Consider the following 20,007-nt stretch of genomic DNA (forward strand, 5'->3'; position numbering starts at 1 on the left):
CGCGTTTGGGGTAGGGGGAGGGAGGCGGGGACGAAACCCAGCGAGCAAAGTCCAGGTCTCCAGGTCGCTGCAGCAGCAGCAGCAGCTCTGTCCCCAGAGAGGAGCGAGGTCCGAGGTGAGGGAGGCCGCAGCGGGGGACGCCGGGGCCCGCGGGGCGAAGGGCGGCCGCAGCGGGATGTGCCCCCAGCCCTCCCCCCCGGGGTGGGCCTCAGACCTGGGCCCCGAGCTGGGGACGCCTCGGGAGGGTACGTGAGGAAATGGTGGTCCTCCCGTAAGTCCCTCGGACCGGCACTGGGACCTGAGCTTGTGGTTTCTCCCCAGGCGGAGATGGATGTAGAGGCAGCGAGGAACGGAACCGCCCGGCGCTCCAGAGCAGCGGAGGGCGACTTTGAACTAGGCAGCCCCAGGTACATCTCCGGAAGCACCGGCTTCTCCGGTCCACCGGACTCGCCAGAGCCAAGTTCAGACCGGGAAAGACGTTTATGGGGAGGGGGGAAAGCCTGTCCTTTTGATCCCGTTGCGCTTTGAGAAGCGTCTTCGGAAGGGCTTGTCTGAGATGCTGACCTTGGAGCAGAAGTGTGAAGTGGCCTCCAGGAATGTCACCCAGGCTCTGGTTTTTGTTGTTGTTGTTGGAACATTTACAGAGAAGAGGACGAAGCTGTCTTTAAAAGTGCTCCCTTCCCTCTCCGCAGGGGTCATCCTATGGCTGTGGATGCTGTATACTATTCTTTGTCCCACACAACTGTCCCTTAGACAATTTTCATCGCCCATCATCAAATTATTCGTTCTCACAGACATCTGCTGCTGATGGTTGTGCTTTTAACAAGGGTAGAGAAGCACTCACACCTCTCCTCCAATTATTTCTCTTCCTTCTTGTTTCATCCTTTCCCTTCTCCCTCCTGTAGGCTGGTTCCATATTTCTTCTCTCTGGGTGGTAAGGTAGGGAGGGGGAACTTGATTAGTGTCAGCAGGATTCTTCCCTAACCCGTGTTTCCAAGTCAGTCATTGTTCATGAGAATGGTGGGAAACTTAGTAGCTTGCTTTGCTGGTGAGTCTCTCTCCAGGTCTGGCTCTGGCTCTGGTTTTGACTCCCTGGCCCTTGTTACAGGCACAGTACAGGCTTCAACACAGACAGAAGGCCCCAGTTAGTGGGGTGTGTGTGTGGGGGGGGGGGAGTAATGAGTCATTTTTTGTCTTTATCCTCAAATAGTTTATGAGGCTAGTATAGTTCATGCTAGGCCACCCAGAGTTGTGTCATGAGTTGTCACCCAGAGAGACAAATTTATCAGATTCTGTAGTTGCTCCTCAAGCTGCAAGGGGCCTGATTAGTTAACTGAAAATATGCCTATCTGTTGCTTAAACTGAAGCATTATTTTAGTCTTAACGTTTTTGGACAGTGACATTGCTCTCTTTCTTCTGAGAATCATGGTATTTATTCCCAGAAAACATCATTATTGCCATACAGAATTGGGAGAAAAAAATGGAAGGATTGTATTATTTGTCATTTTTTTTAATGTGGCTTTCATCCGCTGGAAATTTAGGGTCAGAACCACTGGGGATCTATAAATAGATGGCATTTGCATGAACAAGGCTATTTATGTGTTGCACTGGCTGAACATTTGATGAGGGTAAAAAGGAGCTGTCCCTGCAAAAGGTGGAAGATCCTCCAGAGCCCAGGCAGGCCCTCGGAGTGGAACTCAGCCTTCTGTTGAAAAGAAGAAAAAAGCGAAAGAGGGAAGTACAGGAAGTTACAAATAACTTAGACTGTAAGGTAATGAAATTAAATACAGTGAGATAAAGTTTTCAACAGTAGGCAAGGATTATACATTCAAAGAAAGCTCACTTGGGTATCTCGGCAATTAGATGGTCTGTTGTTTGCTGCAGAAACCTGTTTCTGGTTCTTTAATGTGTTTAGTGATGGGCAGTCATCTAGTCGTTGTGATAGTTATTCTACATAATTTGGGATTGACTCTTACATTGCCAAGGACAATTGTGTGTGTGGTGTTAGCTTACTGATGGTTATGTGCGATGAGAAAAGCTCCTAGTTTTATTGAATTTCAGGTCCTACCTATTATTGCCTTGGCAGGGGTAGAACAAATGAGTTCTCCAGCTTTATAGGGTCCGCTAGCTGAATTTCCCCACCCCTGATTCTATTTGGATAAATATATCTTAGTTAAAAGGGATAGCTATCCTTATGGAGTTTATGGTTTGTATAGAGATCAAACACGAATAATATACATGCTAACTAAGCAAACAATTGCTTGTTAGTAGGAAATCAGAAGTGTCCATCATAAGTTCTTAGCAATTTTAACTAGAGTGGTTGAGTTGGCCTTTATTTTGAAGGCAGTATTTGAACAAAGATTATCAAGAAATGAGAGGAGAGAGAAGAGCAAGTCTGTGAAGGGAGATCCTTTTTGGCAGGGATGACAGATAATAAAAGACCCTCTGATGGAAACATGTTTGGTGTGTTCACAACACCACAGAAAGGCCAGTGTGGCCAGAGCACAGGAAATATGGCCAGAAGGGAATAAGGAAATGGAGCATCCAGGGCTGGAGAGGCCAAACATAAAGACTTTTTTGACTTTCACCCTGAGAAAAATGAGAATCTTTGTGATTTTAACAGAAAAATAACATAGGAGCTGAGTTTTTAAGTTATGGCTATTAGATGCAGATAGACTGAAGGGGGAGCAGGTGAAAGTGAGGAGACCAGACTGGTTCTGGGGATAACAAGAAAATGCAAAACTTTTTTGTTGTTGTTGTTGTTGGTTGTGGGGCTTGAACTCTGGGCCTGGGCACTGTCTCTCAGCTCTGCAGCTCAAGGCTAGTGCTCTACTACTTGAGCCACAACACCACTTCCAGCTTTTTCTGCTTATGTGATGCTGAGGAATCTGTCCCAGGGCCTCATGGATACATGGCAAGCACTCTACCACTGAGCCACCTTCCCAGCCCCTGCAAAACATTTCCTAACAGCACTCTCCATAATTTTTAGAAAAGTAGTCTTCACTAATTTTAGATCAACCTGAATTTTTTAAAGAAAACATGACTTAATTGTCCTGGCAAGCACTGTGAATGTATTCACACTTCACCTGCTGGCAGGCTCTTTGAGGCAGGTAACCATTTCTCTTCATCCATAGATCCTTGTAGTACCTTGGACAGTTACCCTTGTATGGGTGGCTATCTTGTACTACTGGTTAAATTGGCTACTTTTACTGATGGTGGACATCACATTTTGAATTTAAAAATATTATAGTTATGTATTAGAACTCCTTAAGTATGTGGGAACCATTTCCTAACAGTTATATATAAATATTTTACAGCAATCAAGACAGGAGAAAAACAAAGAAAGTGAATTTGATTGGACCATTAGCACTGGTAAGTTTGGATAAATCCTACTTTTCATTCAGAGTTGGGGTTTTGAATTGCTAGTGAGAGGGCAAGTACTTTAAGATTGTCTATAAGCAGTGATTGCTGTCCCCGCTGTACCTTTTGGTTTCTTGAACATAATGGCCCAAGATCCCAAGATGGATGATAAAAGAATCAGAGGGTATCTGGCTGAGACACAGGCAGAAATTAAAAATATGAAATATGAGCCAGGTGCTGGTGGCTCATGCCCCTAATCCTAGCTACTCAGGAGGATGAGATCTGAGGATCGCACTTCAAAGTCAGCCTGGGCAGCAAAGTCTGTGAGACTCTTATCTCCAATGAACTAACTCAAAATGCCAGAAGTAGAGTTCTGAATCAAGTGGTAGACCACTAACCTTGAGCAAAAGAAACTTAGGAACAGCACCCAGACCCTGAGTTCAAGCCCCAAGACCAACACAGGCACACACACGTACACACACACACATGCACATGTGCATGCACGCGTGCACACACACACACGCACACACAAAATACTCAGTGTGTTGGTTGCAATGTGGACTCTCTCCAGTTTCAGGAAACACATCCCTGCTTTGTTTCACACTTCCATACCCCCAAATCTCCAAGTTATCTTTCAGTAAGCTTCCTTAAAGAAGATATTTTAAAATAAGAAATCTATTTTCACATTTGATTTCCAGGAAAGTTGATTAAACATAGAATATCTCTCGGGAATTCTGATTCTTCTTTAGACCATTTTTCATGTTTAATACTGGTTAATACTGGTATATTTAATACATATGTTTGGAAGAAGTCTAATATAGTTTTATTTTCTTCTCTATTTTGGGGGGGAGTACTAGGGTTTGAACTGAGAGCTTTGCACCTGGGTGTTTGTTTGCTTCCTGCTTTAGCTATTTTTCAATAGCCTCTCTGTAAGGGCTGGCATCAGATTATGTTCCTTCTACCTAACTCTCCTGTGAAGTTGACATCACAGGTGCCCACCACCTCATTGGTCTTACTGATTGAGAAGAGGTCCCACTGACTCTTTGCTCAGATTGGCCTCACACTATAATCCTCTCAATTTACCATCAAAGTAGCTGGGATTACAGATGTGAGTCCTACAACTGGGCTAAACTGTTTTTCATTTGTAATGTCTCAGAGAGGCAGCCAAGAAAGTGTTTGTCTACTTTTGGTTAATACAATGTGTTTCAAAGTGACAGTCTTTATTTACTATCAAATAAATTAGAATTAAATTAGTTGAAATGCCCAACACAGTAAGTAAATGGGTAAAAAGACACCAACGTATCTACTACTGCACATTTCTTAGGCCACTATAAAGCCTATATCCATTCTCTTCTTCCTTGTTTTAAATGTTCAATAGAGTAAAAGTATTTTAATTTAGTGCCATGGAAAATATACTGTTTGTAAACAAAATCTTGTTATTATACAAAATTTTTAAATCTTTTTCCTATAGAAAAGATATTACTACATGCACACCATAACACAGAAATTTTTATTTACAGTTAGGTTTTAATTTAAGTTGAAATTAAATTTAATCTTCATTCTACCTATCAAGATATGTGTGCATTTATAAATGTCCTGAAAGATTTCATGACAAAGCTATGTGATAATAAAATTTAGAAATATATTGATTTTTTAAATCACTGAAGACACATCTAGGTTTACTGAAGGTATAGCGTTAGAAACTGATTTGATTAGTTTGCAAAACACTAAATCTGTCTTCAATATCATGTAAGGGTCACTGAAAACAGCCATACATGACAGCCTGACTCTATGCTTAGAGCAACGGCTGATAGAACTAAGTGCTATATCCCCCTTTCTTTGAAGCCACTAAAATGAGCCACTAAAAATGAGCCTTGGGGACATTGTTCCCTTTTATGGCAAGTTTTCGAGTCCTTCCCCATTTTCTCTTGATTTTACCTGCTCCCTTTGTTTCATTCTCTGTCTGGCTCAGACCCTTGTCTCTTTTGGAACTCTTTTGTCCTATGTGATTGATGATGGAATTTGACCCTAGGCCCAAGGTGAACTTTTGGAACTCTTTGAGAACAATTTGCTCACATACTCAGTTTCTACCATGAACTTCCAAATTCAGACTCACCTGGGTATTGACCCAGTGTGACTCAGCTTTAACTTTCAAAGATGTCATTCCACCATCCTGACTCATTCTTCATTCTCCTGAGAACTATTGTCTCCAAAAGTGGACCATAGTGGGGGGGGGGGGAAGGGGGGGGGGGGGGGGGAAGGAGGGGGTGTGGGAGGAATAGGCAGAGTAAAGGATTCAAAAACTGAAAAGAAATGCAAAAACTGAAGTGAAAGCATAAATGAAAAAAAAAAGATTTAGACTGATAGGCAGAAAAAGTCATGAGAATCAAAAATGTTGAAGAAGCAAGGCACTGGTGGTACAACCTGTCATTCTAGCTACTCAAAAGGCTAAGATCTGAGGATCAAAATTCAAAGCTAACCCCAGCAGGAAAGTTCATGAGACACTTATCTCCAATTAGCCACTAGAAAACCAGAATTGGTGCTGTGGCTTGAGTGAAAAAACTCAGAGACAGTACCCAGGTCCTGAGTTCAAGCCCCACAACAACAACAACAAAAAAATGTTGAGGATGCCAGGTGCTGGTGACTCATGCCTGTAACCCTAGTTACTCAGGAGGCTGCGATCTGGGGATGATGGTTCAAAGCCAGTGCAGGAAGGAAAGTTTGGGACTCTTAATCTCCACTTAACCATCAAAAGACCCAGAAGTGGATATTTGACTCAAGTGGCAAAACACGTCTAGTCGTCTTGCTATTCTAAGCCTTTCTTCTGTCCTCCTCCATTTTTCTCTCTTGTCTTCAACATTCTACAAGAGCATCCTCTCCATGACTAAGTCCTCAAAGTCCACAGGTTCCCAACAATGGCAACTTTGTTGCTCTTTACTACCAAAAGAGAATTTGTCTTCTAAAGTCAGACTGCTGCCATTTTTAATTCTCCCTTTGAAATACTCTGAATGCTCTGTGTGTGTGTGTGTGTGTGTGTGTGTGTATAAATGAGTATATTAATGTCTGCCTCTAGATGCTCTTCATTACTATGCTCAGAAATTCTGAAAGATCCAACAGTATTTCATAATGAAACCAAACCTTTATCCTTTTTTTGGGGGGGGGTAGTCGTGGGGGCTGAACTCTGGGCCTGGGCGCTGTCCCTCAGCTCTTCAGCTCAAGGCTAGCGCTCTACCACTTGAGCCACAGCACCACTTCCAGCTTTTTCTGCTTATGGGGTATTGAGGAATCGAACCTAAGGCCTCAGGCATGCAAGGCAAGCATTCTACCACTGAGCTACCTTCCCAGCCCTTATCCTTTCTTATTATATTGAAATCATTCGCCTAAATCAAATATTAAACATAACAAGGTTGAATTATTCACAAAATACCAAATAGAATCATTAAATTAATTTGTTAATGATTTATATTGGAAATATATTTCTAATGTATTCATTTGCAAACAAATGGTGCTGACATTAGATGAAATTGCATTGTGGAAAAAGATGTTCCAATTAACAAGCTAAGTAAGTTTTATTTTATTTCCTTTTTTTTTTTTTAGTTCCGATACTCTGACTGGCAAGACAAATTATTTATGTACCTGGGCACCATCATGGCCATAGCTCATGGATCAGGTCTTCCCCTTATGATGATAGTATTTGGAGAAATGACTGATAAATTTGTTAATAATGCTGGAAATTTCTCTTTACCAGGTAAGCAGTTCTCCTGGATTTTTCAAAATGTGATATTTATATAGCTGGGTAAAAGATTAGAAATTTATTATTAATATTCATTATCTTCCTGTTGATTGACTGAATGATTTTTAAATAGAACTGTACCAGTTGTAAGATGTCAAGAGGAATCTTTATTTACTCATTTAAGTGTTAGGAAATACATGTATCCTTTACAAGAATGCATATGTATGTCTGTACACAGGAAACTTAGAATAAAACAGGGAAGTCATTCTCCATGAGAACAAAGAAACTGTGAAAATATATTAGACAATATTTCTTAGCTATGCTCACTTGTTTCTGCATGCTAATTTTTTCTCTTGTACTTTTCTTCTATAAAAAATTACATGTGTTTTCTATTTTTTAGACATAAATTGTATCTAAACAGTCAGCTAGAGTTTGATATGCTGAATGGATCAGAGGAATTTCTTCAAAGGACTATAATTACTGAAGTGCCAAACCAGTCTCATTGGTGATTGTCATTGTTTTTCTATTAGCAAGTTGAAAGGGAAGCTTTGCATTGCTTTTGCCAAGCTTTAGGGTTCTGATTCTCCAAGACCTTGAAGCCATAGGCTGGAGAAAACTGAGTGAAGCCTTATTGGTCCATTAGTAGTAGAACTAAATCGAACCTGATCAAGGGAAGGCAAGATTCATTGCAAAGATAACAGGAAAGTGACTCATCATTCAGATAGCATTCCAAGAGTTTTAGTGTACCCTGATTGAGAACTGCATGTTTAGTTGTCGTTGTTGGGTGATAGTAATAGCATCCTTTTGTTGCATTACTATGTGCTAGGTCCTGTGTTAATCCCTATACAGACACTATTTCTTTTGACATTCCTAAGTACAATCCTGTGTAATAGGTGATAGTATTATTTGTGATATATAAAGAAACAAAGACTTGGAAAGAATAACTTGTTTGTAGGAAAATTTGAGGTCAATATTTAAACCCAGATTTTTCTACCATCCCAACCATGACTGTGACACATATATAGAGAGATATATATATAGACATATATAGATATATAGTGTCGCACGCATGCATACACACACATACACACACAGCCTCATGCTTTCTTTAGAAAAAAATATGTTTGAAAAGCTTTCCTGTAGGTGTCTTAAACTTTACCAGTGACTAAAACCATAAGACAAGCACTGTACAGATGAAATTGAAATAAGACAAGATAGTTTAAAAGTCATTTACTAAGAAGGGGAAAAAGAATACTTTCCTTCGTTGTCCTTTTACTTCTTAGAAGATCTAGATCTACTCACTATTAATTTTCTATATATTACATATTAATTATAGATGGGCCAGGGTGATGCCCATAATGAAACACATAAAATTTGATTTATACTTAGGGTTAAAAAACAGATTAATGGATAATAGATAAATAAAATGTGACATACATATATATATATACATATATATATATATACAATGGACTATTATTTATCCTTTTAAAGGAAGGAAATTCTATTAAACTAGTAAAGATAAAATAAAAACTAAGTATAAAAATACAATAGTCAATAAAAGAAAATAGTACACAATTCCACTTATGTGTTGTCTTGAGTAAGTGAATTAATAGAAACAGAAAGACAAATGCTAACTACCAAGGATTGGAGGAAGAGGGAAATGGGGAGCTGTTGCTTGAGCATAGTTTCAATTTGTCAAGATGATTCTAAGTTCAAAAGAGCTAAGTGCAAACTGCTCCTGCCTGAAACCCTACTACTTGGGAAGCTCAGATCTGGATGATTGTGGTTTCAGGCCAAGCAGTCATACTTGAAACCTCGCAATGGCATGCACCTATCCTCCCAGCTGGGTAAGGGGATGAGATTGGGAAGATCATAGTTCCAGGCCAGCCCAGGCAGACAAGTTCATCCAATGGAAAGAAAGTAAGCACAGTGGCCCATGTATATCATCCCAGCCACAATGAGAAGCCTAAAATATGTTGACCATATTCCAGGCGCAAGCCTGGTGAGGAAGCAAAGCCCTTTCTCAAAAATAACTAGGCAAAAAAGAGCTAGAGGCATGGTTCAGCAATAAAGTGTCTGCCCAGCAAGGATAAGACCCTAAGTAAAACCCTAGTCCAGAAAAAAAAATATTTTAAATACAGTTAAAATGGTAAACTTTTTGACAAATGAACTTTTATCACAACTAAGAATTTTAGCAGGACTAGTGTTGAACTCAGGGCTTTGTGCTTGCTAGGTAGCAGTTTGGGCCCTGACACCAGACCTTTTTTACTTTTAGTTATTTTTCAAATAGGGTCTTATATTTTTGCTGGGGAACAGCCTCAGATGGTGATCCTCTTATATATTTCTCCTTCATAGCTGGGATGACAGGCACCTGCCACTACATCCTTACGTGATTATGTGTTGAGATAGGGCCTGGCTAACTTTTGCCTGGGCTGGCATCCTACTGTGATCCTCCTGATTCTACCTCCAGAATAGCTGGGATTACAGTGTATGGCCAACAAAATTTACAAATAAAAAAATCAGATTAAGACAAAGCAACAAAGACCAATTTTCATGGTCCCGTTTTTGCTTTTCCAACCACTAGAATAATTCCACAACTTACTTACTTGGAGCAGCTTTTTTTCTTGTTGGTTATTATGCAATTGAATAGCTTTGAAGCTGGACATATCAAGCAGGTCCTGTGTGCTATGTCCAGAGCCAACCTCAAGGTCTCCCTGGGGAACACACAAGCAGTGTTTGCTGGAGTGATAAATTCCAGAGAGTGGCCAACTCAGTCTGTGTAGTCTTCAAATTAGAAACACTCTGGTACATGATACTTGGTTCTCTATCACCACATTGCCATTAGGCCTGGAGGTCTGGAATAGGAAGCCCCTCAAATGTTGTATTTCCAATATTCATTCTTTTGTAGTTTTTGGAAATAGTATCATCATATCTCTTTGGAAAACATGAAATCTTTAAGAGATACTCACTCTAAATTCAGTTAAGGTTTATTCAAACTCATGGGGGGCAGGAAAGAGAGTTGTTCATTGAGGTCCTAGCTCATCAAATAGAAGTGATTTTTACTGAGTCTGTTCTTCAGAATTGTTGGATTCTTGACTCGCATAGAAGCCAAGTGAGAATGGAATGTTAGAAGGAAAGGTTTAAATTACAAGAGGATGTGGACAATGACTTACTGTGAATACAATCAGCCCATCCTTGTCATCAGAATGAAGCTACTCCTTGACAGAGCTTTCCCTCACAATGATTCAGTTGTGCAGAAACTATTTTGTGCAAAATATTTTGTATCCAAAACCTTAAGGATAGAGTGAGAGAAAACAGTTCATCTGCAGAACATCAAAGAACTTGTTATCTTTTATGCCAGGTCTGTTGGCAAATAATAATCTAGAAGATTCTGTGGGGAAATTGCCCTGCGCCAGCATGTACGTGGTATTGCCTTGTGGTTGAGGGGACAAGGTGTATTTGATCCCCAAGTTTCATTCATCTAAATAGTGCCTGAACTCCTACCACTTCATTATTTTGTGCTGAATATATAGAACTCTATATGATTTTTAAATGGTCCAATTCAGAATCAAGCGAAACAGTATTTATTTATCGCCTCATAGCTAATCCCAAATGTAGGTCCTTATTACTCACATCTCCATTCAGCATAGGAACATGGTGAACATAGGACGTTGAGTTAATCAGTCGTCCTTACTCTTCTCGTTTTTGAAAGGTAATTGTGTATATATTATCAAATTGGTGATTTATGTAAAGTATCTACAATATAATAAATGATCAGAGGAAAACTAAGAGCTTGGAAATGAAATAAACAGTGTAAGATCAGGACCCAGAGGCCCAAAGGTAATTTAAGTTTTAAATAAATCTGGCCTATCTCCCATTGGAAGAAGATAAGGAGGTTACAGTGAATTCAGAAAACATGACCCCCAGGTCATTTACACATGATAAAGCAACAAGGCAAATCACTTTCCCACCCAGTGTCCTGGTAAATGGGGAAATACCAACCTTGGGTGTGTTTCATCTATAATGTTGTGTTGATATTTTATCCTACCATTTCCTGAGTGTAGTAACCAATAAACAGTTTCCTCTTTTTCATTTTGTGATTTTTAAACAGTGAAAACAAGTGTTTTTTAGACAAGCAGTATGTATGGTGGTCTTTGATCATAGGATACACAAGCTGGGCTGACCTTCAGCTCTGCCACCCACTAGCCTTGTGACTTGAGATAAGTTTCTCTCTTCCTCAGTTTTCTCTGAGAAGCCAAAGAAGTTCCTTTCTTCTTTAAATGAGGAAAAGTGAGGAAAGGAGTGGGTAGGGGAGGGATAAGTAAGAATGCTGAAGGAGGTGGCATTCTATTCATAAACTCCTTTGTTAAATGGCAACCCCTTTGTACAATTACTTAAAGATAATAAAAATGTTTTAACTGAGGTCTTATAAAATAGTCCTATCTTATATACATCTGAGGTGAACTCCTATGTTCACATTCAGAGCAGAGCCTGGTGTGTGGTAAATTTCAATGCATTTTAGCTATGAATAAAATATAAAGTGGAGTGTGGGGTACACACCTGTAACCCCAGCACTTGAGAGGCTAAATCAGGAGGATCATGACTAAGGCCAGCATAGGTTACACAGCTAGATCCTGTCTCAAAACAGACAAGGAAATATAGCAATATTTTTTAAATGAAAACATGAGAACTAGCAAAGGCTCTCTCATATTATCAAATTAGCTCAAATTAGTAGAAAATATGTTCCCTTTTGCTTCTTAGTGATTTAAATATATCTGAATTTAATACTCCTAGTAAACAAGGTATAGAATGTAGAAGTGGACATTGCCCATGACCCATTGACTTCTCTTTGAGCAACTTAATTATCTTCTCTGTCATTAATTTTTTCAATGAACATCATTTGGCCTTTCTCTTGCCTATGTTGTAAGGAAGTATATAAGAGAAAAAGGAAAACATAAAAATGTACAGATGAGTATTTGTAAAGTATTTTGAGCCACCAAAAAAAAAAGTGTCCATTAAATCTTAGGTTTTCCATTTCCATCATTTCTTTTTTATTTTTCTGTCCTCTGTATTTGTCACTTCCCTGCTCCTCTGCTCTTGGTCATCCCCTCTGTTCTGTTTTAGGAAGTTGCTTTACTGAAGGCCAGGGAGTGCTGGAAAGGAGAGCTTGGGAGAGCTCGTTTACCTAGGCCTGCCATGTGCTCTACTTAAAACTCTTGGGTCCTGTGCTTCATTAAAGTGAAAAGTGTGTGCGTATGCATGAGTTTGGAGAGAGAGAGAGGGAGAATTTCCTTAGAGAAAATCATAGTATTTTTATATATTCTTCACATATTTCTTTATTATAATTTTCAAGTAGGTATACAGAAGAGATGCAATTCAACATATCAGTTTTATGAGCACAATAATCGATCAGTGTCACTCCTTTTATAATTCTCCCTCATTTCTCTGAACTCTACCCATTCTGTGTATTTCTATATTTTGCTGTTTTATATATAGTTCATGTATTTAAATTTTAAAGTCTGGCAATATGTCTTCAACCTTTATTTTTCTTGTTTGTTTTATCTAGTGAATTTTTCACTGTCAATGCTAAATCCAGGCAGAATTCTGGAAGAAGAAATGACTAGGTATATGAACATTTATGTGTATGTATATATGTGTGTGGATGGATGAATGACAAATTCTTTTTAACATTTCACTGAAAAATAATCTTGAACTATGGAGTTGTAAAAATATACATAGAACACTTGTAATCTTTGCTCATAGCCACCTCTCCTCATTTGTGTCCTAACCCTCATTTCAATAAAATTATATACATCAAGCCCTTCACTTCAGGGTGACTCTTAGGAGCTATGTAGCCATTGTGCAGTTATCAATGTAAGTAAATCCTAAGATCTAGTCTGTCATTTGTATTCTAATTTTATTATTTGAACCAACAGAGTCCTTTATGGCATTCCCTCCCCCTTCAGTCTTCCTAATAGAAGCCACAAAAGCCTGTAACATGATGTTTATATCAGTTAATTTTGCTGATTAAAATGAGGACTGTCTGCCTGTTGAATTAAACCTGAAAGGTGGCTATCTGGAAATAGTTTAGAACATTAGATTAAAAATGTGTTTGAAATAAGGAAACTCATGGGGGAGTGTGATAGAGAGGGCGAGACTGAAAGTATTGAAACTATTTTTAAAGATAATTTTTAGTTATGTGGTTAAGTTTTCACACCAAATTGATGTGAATTTGTGTATATTTTAAAATATTTTGAAGCTATAAAACATGCAGAGGTTTTGAGGTTTTTGTATAAAAATATTATAGAAGCTAGCAGCTCACACCTGTAATCCTAGCTATCTGAGGATCTGAGGATCAGTGTGAAACCAGCCAACTCAGCAAAGTCTATGAAGAGACTTATCTCTGATTAAGCACCAAAAAACTGAAAGTAGAACCAGGGCTCAAGAGTCCTAGCCTTGAACAAATGAGCTTAGGGACAGTTCCCAGGCCTTGAGTTCAAGCCCTAGGATAGGCACAAAAAAAGTGTGGGGAGGATTACACTGAGAACCATTTTATTGGCTCTGTTTACTCCCTTATTTTTAGTATGTGATTATTTTTAGTATTTTCAGGACAAGATATGAATCTAGGATACAATTCTGTAAGACAAGTCAAATAACATATTGACATCAGTTTTAAATGAACTGGCACCAATTTTTGTCATTAACCACAACAGTGTATCTACTTTCATCAAGGACAATTCAAGTACATAGATTTGCCATCCTCGTGAGCTCACCATCTTGTCATTTATAAAGAGAACAAAGTCAAAGTGTATTTGTTACAGTGTCCTTCATAGTCTTTGTGAAGCTTATTATTATGCTGCTGAATTTCCAATTCAGAAAGAGATGAACAAAAGATAGCATTGAAAAAAGCCTTTTCAATTATTTTCCAGGTATGCCTACTACTATTCAGGATTAGGGGCTGGAGTTCTTGTTGCTGCCTATATACAAGTTTCATTTTGGACTTTGGCAGCTGGCCGACAGATTAAGAAAATCAGGCAAAAGTTTTTTCATGCAATTCTACGACAGGAAATAAGCTGGTTTGATGTCAACAGCACCACTGAACTCAATACACGACTAACCGAGTGAGTTACTGTTAATATCACATTCTGATTAAGAAATGAAGCACTATGTGAACATTTGTCAAGGGAAGAAAGATTTTTTTTTTATTGGAACTTCTTCAGAAATGGAAAATTTGTCTAAAGTTAGAGCTTCTAGTACGTAAATACAGTAAATAATGTACATTCAGCATAGTGTCATGTTTGCATGTAAGTGCTCACTATTCAAATTAATTCAAGAGCTTGGGGGCATAACTTAGTTGGTAGGGCGGGAGACAATGAGCAAAACTGTCAGGTACTGATGAGCCAGATAACGTACTGAAAAATTGTTTCCTGTGGCAGATTCAGTTTCCCACGTGTCAGTGTTTCATTAAGGGAAGGAAGATTTTAAACATAAGAATTTTACCAGATTAAGTGTATGACATAAATTGGAGATATAACAGGAAGTTTTCCATCTCTGTTAGTCCTTTCTTTAGTTTTGTATTAGGTTTGTTGGAGGACTTGTGTATAGATTTTATGCTTATTTGTTTTTCATGGAGATTACTACAGTATTTGACAGGTATTAGACCTTCAATAAGATGGGTGAGGGAATTAATAAATGATTGCCTAATTACACAAAGCCTTGCCTTAGTTAAGTGTTGACACTTCTCTTAACAAATCTTTGAAGGCCTATTATATGCCAAGTATTGTTCTACAAGAGGCAGGGATGGGGGAGCAGGGGGTGGGGGTGGGCAGGAGGGAAAGGAAATGTCTCTGTTTTTTGGTCTTAGCAGGCCATCAGGGGGAGATAAAATGCTAAACTTTTCCTGACAGGAAGCTCTGGCAAGAGCAGGGTAAGCAGATGAGATCAAGAAAGGAAGGAAGATCAAGGGGTTCAAAGCTTTAAAGGCCTTAGTGAGGACTGAGTGTTCACTCTGAAAGAAATGAAGGTTTTGAGTTGAGAGGTCACGTTGGCCAGACTTCTATTTTCAGGAAAATAGGAGCAAGGGTAGAAGGAAGGAGCTCTTTACTGTTACCTCGCTATTTAGGTTGACTACCCCTTGTCTGAAATATTTGGGACCAGAGTGTTTTCAATTTGGGGAGGGTTTTAGATTTTGAACTATTTACATAGACTTTATCAATTGAGAACCTTCTTTCTGAAAATTTGAAATTTGTTGAGCACCAATGTAATGGTCAAAAAGATTATACATTGAGTGTGATGTTGAGCTGTAATCCAAGCTTTCAGGAGGTTGAGGCAGGCGGAGGTTGAGGCACAGAGGCCAGCCTGTGTTATATAACAAGAGCCCGTCTAAACACAAAACGACAGCAAACAAAACAGCATCAGCAAGAAAACAAATTTTTATATTTTTGGATTAGGAATACTCAATATGCAATAGGAAATGAGACTTGCCTAATAATGTCCTCAATTATTATTACACAGCTCTTCCTAACTCCTGCTTTTAAACAAATTGATTCATTTGTTCAAAATGTTAATGCTTCTCTAACAATATTAACTAATTTCTTAGTTTCAACTTTAATAGAACTAACCTCTTAGAAACCTGAACTAATCCTGACTCTCTTCCTTTGTGCAGAATTCAGGTGGGAAAAGTATCATTCACAAGACTAAGACTCTGAAAGAGGCTTACAGTACTGTGAACATATTTTTTTATTTGTCTGTATATTTGTTAAATATCTACTTCACCTTTTTAACTGAAAACCTCCTGCCTGTAACCACTTAGGTGTGATCTTTTTTAGTGACATCTCCAAAATCAGTGAAGGAATTGGTGACAAGGTTGGAATATTCTTTCAAGCAATAGCCACGTTTTTTGCAGGATTCATAGTGGGATTCATCAGAGGATGGAAGCTTACCCTTGTGATAATGGCCATTAGCCCTCTCCTGGGGCTCTCTACAGCTGTTTGGGCAAAGGTCTGTGAAACATGAGCATTTTCATGAGAGTTAACCCACCCCATATAAAGTTCTTTTTAATATCCAGAGGGCTGGTACTTGTTCAATGCTAAATATCAGTAGAAACCAGAAATGGGTTGCTCATATGAAGGGAAATAATTTTAATGGACTCAACATGTCAGTTCTAACCTCAACTACAGAGTTTTGAGGACTTTTTGTTCATGTTTTTTAAGAGGGATTTTATATGTTACTTGTTTATATCTTGGCACAGTAGTTTAAATGATGCACATGGTATGTTTTTAAGGAGACACAATTTAAAATACAACATGCCTCCAAATTATTTTATACAAATGTAAATTTTTCAAGTAAACTTGCTATTTGTTTATTTTCCATTATTACTCATGAATGCATTGCAACTACATATATATACATACATACACACATCTTTACTTCAGACAATACTTTAATGTAGAGAAATTTTTCTTGTAATATTTGTCCATTCTAGGTTGATGGTTTACTTAATGAACTACTAGCTACTTGTTTCTTTTTTGTGTTGCCTCTTGATTCCTTTCAGAAAGCATTTTGTTTAGCTAGCTTATTATTTAGTTGAATGCCCTTGAGTAACTCTAAAGGTATTCTTTTCATGGTAGTTCAAAATCATGATACATTATGGCTGGGAAGGTGGCTCAGTGGTGGAGTGCTTGCCTTGCATGCATGAGGCCCTAGGTTTGATTTCTCAGCACCACATAAGCAGAAAAAGCCAGAAGTGGCACTGTAACTCAAGTAGTAGAATGCTAGCCTTGAGCTGAAGAGCTGAGGGACAGGGCCCAGGCCCAGAGTTCAGGCCTCACTACCAACAAAATAAATAAAATAAATAAATAAATAAATCATGATACAATAAAGGAAATCTGGGTGAATCTTTTCAAAGAAAAACTTAGGTATGAAAGGTGAGAGAATTGTGTATGGGTTTCCTTTCCCTGATTACTCGTGGGGGTGCTGTGGCTAGGTTATCATCCCTAGCCTTTGTGGGGGTAGGGGGGGCATGAGCACCATTGGATCTAGTATATGGAGTGCTGTTTGCTACATGGGGTTGATGTCTGATGAAACATAGAAAGGACTTGGACACCAAAAGTAGGTTAAGGGACTTCCCAGACTCTTAACTTTCTGCCCATGTGAAAGTCATGACTGTTTCTCTTTCTGTCCAGATTCTCTCTGCATTTAGTGACAGAGAACTAGCTGCGTATGCAAAAGCAGGTGCCGTGGCAGAAGAGGCTCTTGGGGCCATCAGGACCGTCATAGCTTTCGGGGGCCAGAACAAAGAGCTGGAAAGGTCAGGAAGCTTCTTTGTCCACTGGTTCAAAGAACTCTCTTTTATATTTGTTGCTCCTTTGTTTGTGGTATGTGTTTATTCCTTCTCTTTTCTAATATTAACCCTTACATCGCTAAGTACAAGTACCTTTTATTGCTGGCTGTGGGATGATAGTGGCTTCCCTTAGTCTCTTGCATTCAGACTCTTTTGGCAATCTGATGATGCCTAGGGATTTCCTTTCTGGAATCATGTTTATCAGTGCATGAAGCATAGTGTGTTGGGTTACAGAGGATACCACATATATTATTGAGATCATTTTATCAAAATGTCTTAATTTTTTTTATTTTTTCACTTCCTTAAAGACCATAAGTTACAATATAGAAGGAAAAAAGATCCCTGAGGAGATATGGACCTTTAGGTTGTAGCCCAGGATATTTTAGGGCCATAAGAGTCTTCCATAGAACAAAGGAAAGCTTCAAACCAAACAAAAACATTTTATTGAGATACAACTGATACATAAAGACTGGGATCTATTATGTATGTACATCCTGATCCGCGTGGAGATAATATACATCTATGGGAAAGAATTTCTGCTTTATTTAAATTCATATTTCCTTTCAATAACAATAGTCCTTAATATAGTCAAAATATGGGTCTCAAGAAGTATCTTCTTTTGGTATAAGACTCTTGATAATATAGCCCTTTCAAAGAAAAATTCGCTGGAAATTCTCTGATGTTAAAGCAAAGCTTCCCCCAGTCCCTTCCATTTCATTTTCTATTTTTCTATTCCTTAACCCCTCTCCCAATCAACATGTTTCTCGTTCTCTAACATCTTCCTTTTCTCTCTCTCACTGCTGCTTGCTGTACATAATAGTCCACACAGACTATACTAACCCTCAGGTGGACCTCAGGATGTCAGTGTAATCTTGCTGCTCCATTAGCCTTGGTAAGCAAGCCACCTAAGTGAAGGTAATGACGGCATATCCACCACTATCACTGGCGCTCTGTGTCACCTTGGGGCAGGTGGAAATCTTTGCTGCATGCACCTGGAGACTTGGCTACACAAGAGTACTTCCAGTCCTGGATGTAGCATGCTGATTATCTTCCCAGAGAAGCAGCTCTGCTCAAAGAATGCAGGGGGAAAGAACTCATAGAAAAGTACCCTAAAGAGTTGAGTGCTTTTAGTAGTTAAAAAGACAAAATTTTCAAGGGCAGCACACATTTTTAAGAAACTAATGGGAACTAGAGGCATGGCTCAAGTGGTAGAGTACCAGCTATGAGTGAAAAAGCCAAGCAAGAGCATGAGGGCCTGAACTAAAGCTCTAGTACTGCCACAAAGTAAACATTAAAATAATCATAATTTTAGAACAAAACCTAACAGTTATTTTCTGTCAAATAAAAGACAAAATTTAATAAAATTATACATCATGTTTGGTTGAACTGGAAATGAATGGTGTTGCCGGACTCTTTGTTAAAAAAGAGAAATACTCAGTCGGGCCCAGTGGCTCATGCCTGTAAATCCTAGTTACTCACGAGACTGAGATCTGAGAATTGTGGAAAGCCAGTTTAGGCAGGGAAGCCTGTGAGACTTTTATCTCTAAATAGCCACAAAAAATAGAAGTGAAGCTTGCTAAAGTGGTCGAGTGCTAGCCTTGAGCACAAAAGTTCAGGGACAGTGCCAGGACACAAGTTCAGACCACAAAACGGGCACAAACTTTTTAAAAGGAGAAGATAGACTTGTGGAGATGTGAGAATGGCCCCTCTCCCTACATAACTAATATAAGCCAGTAATTTTTTTTAATCTTGTAATTTAACAGAATTGTTCTAAAGATTTGTACCTTTATATATAATTGTATAAGCTACTAATACAAATTTGAATTATCATTCAAAAATAGTGATGAGCAAAGTTTAGGAAGAAATAATATTCTGATACAATCGTGGTAATAATAACAGGAATTAACAGATTTGCCAACAATGTACACTTACCTTTATAATTGCCTATGAGCTTCACAATTATCTAAGTAGGCGTTATTAACTCCATTGTTTTAAGAAATGAAACAAAACAAAAAAATTAAGAAGAAACACATCCTACAGTGACCACTTAATAACTTAATAACCTGTGCCTAACTTGACAGTCAAAGGTGATATTAATTAAAAGAAAAATCAAGCCAGGCTTGGGGTACCTCAAGCGATTGTAGTCTGGGCTACATAGAAAGATCATTTCCCAAATAACAGCAACAACAACAACAACAAAAATCAAAACAAGAAGCCCCAAGTTTTCATATATAAATCTCTGTTCCTCAGACAACAGGGCAATCAAAGGAAGATTTCCTTTCTCTAGAAAAGAGAAATGCACTAAGTTTAAGAGTCTAGAATAGTATTTGTATTTTGGTGCTATTGTTTGGCTTTTCTTCCTCCTTAATCCTGACTTTTGATGTTGGGCAGGAAGGTGATAGAAACCATTCATATCCTAGGGGTGAGATGTGAATCCTAAAACAGCCACAGGAATTCTGGCTGCCTGGTAGGAACTAAGGGAATTGGAGCCAGGCCAGCAAAGAGCAGGACAGGCTGATCCTGAATTGAGTCAAGTCCCAGGAAATTGGGTCTCACAAAGGGGTTATTT

The 20,007-nt window shown here is 38.7% G+C and overlaps 1 protein-coding gene across 1 annotated transcript in view; it reads left to right on the forward strand.

Moving 5' to 3' along the window:
- The first annotated feature begins 48 nt into the window (after nucleotides 1-48).
- Nucleotides 49-20,007, forward strand: part of Abcb4 (ATP-binding cassette, sub-family B (MDR/TAP), member 4) — a 63,018-nt gene continuing 43,059 nt past the window's right edge. Inside the window, exons 1-8 of the mRNA XM_013026076.1 lie at nucleotides 49-115; nucleotides 322-407; nucleotides 3,318-3,372; nucleotides 6,958-7,108; nucleotides 12,663-12,720; nucleotides 14,026-14,217; nucleotides 15,925-16,096; nucleotides 17,281-17,405. Of these exons, the coding sequence (XP_012881530.1) occupies nucleotides 328-407; nucleotides 3,318-3,372; nucleotides 6,958-7,108; nucleotides 12,663-12,720; nucleotides 14,026-14,217; nucleotides 15,925-16,096; nucleotides 17,281-17,405 (833 nt within the window). The 5' untranslated portion in view covers nucleotides 49-115; nucleotides 322-327. The remainder of the gene's footprint in view (nucleotides 116-321; nucleotides 408-3,317; nucleotides 3,373-6,957; nucleotides 7,109-12,662; nucleotides 12,721-14,025; nucleotides 14,218-15,924; nucleotides 16,097-17,280; nucleotides 17,406-20,007) is intronic.

Source organism: Dipodomys ordii, unplaced genomic scaffold (genome assembly GCF_000151885.1).
Source record: "Dipodomys ordii isolate 6190 unplaced genomic scaffold, Dord_2.0 Scaffold90, whole genome shotgun sequence".
NCBI lineage: Eukaryota > Metazoa > Chordata > Mammalia > Rodentia > Heteromyidae > Dipodomys > Dipodomys ordii.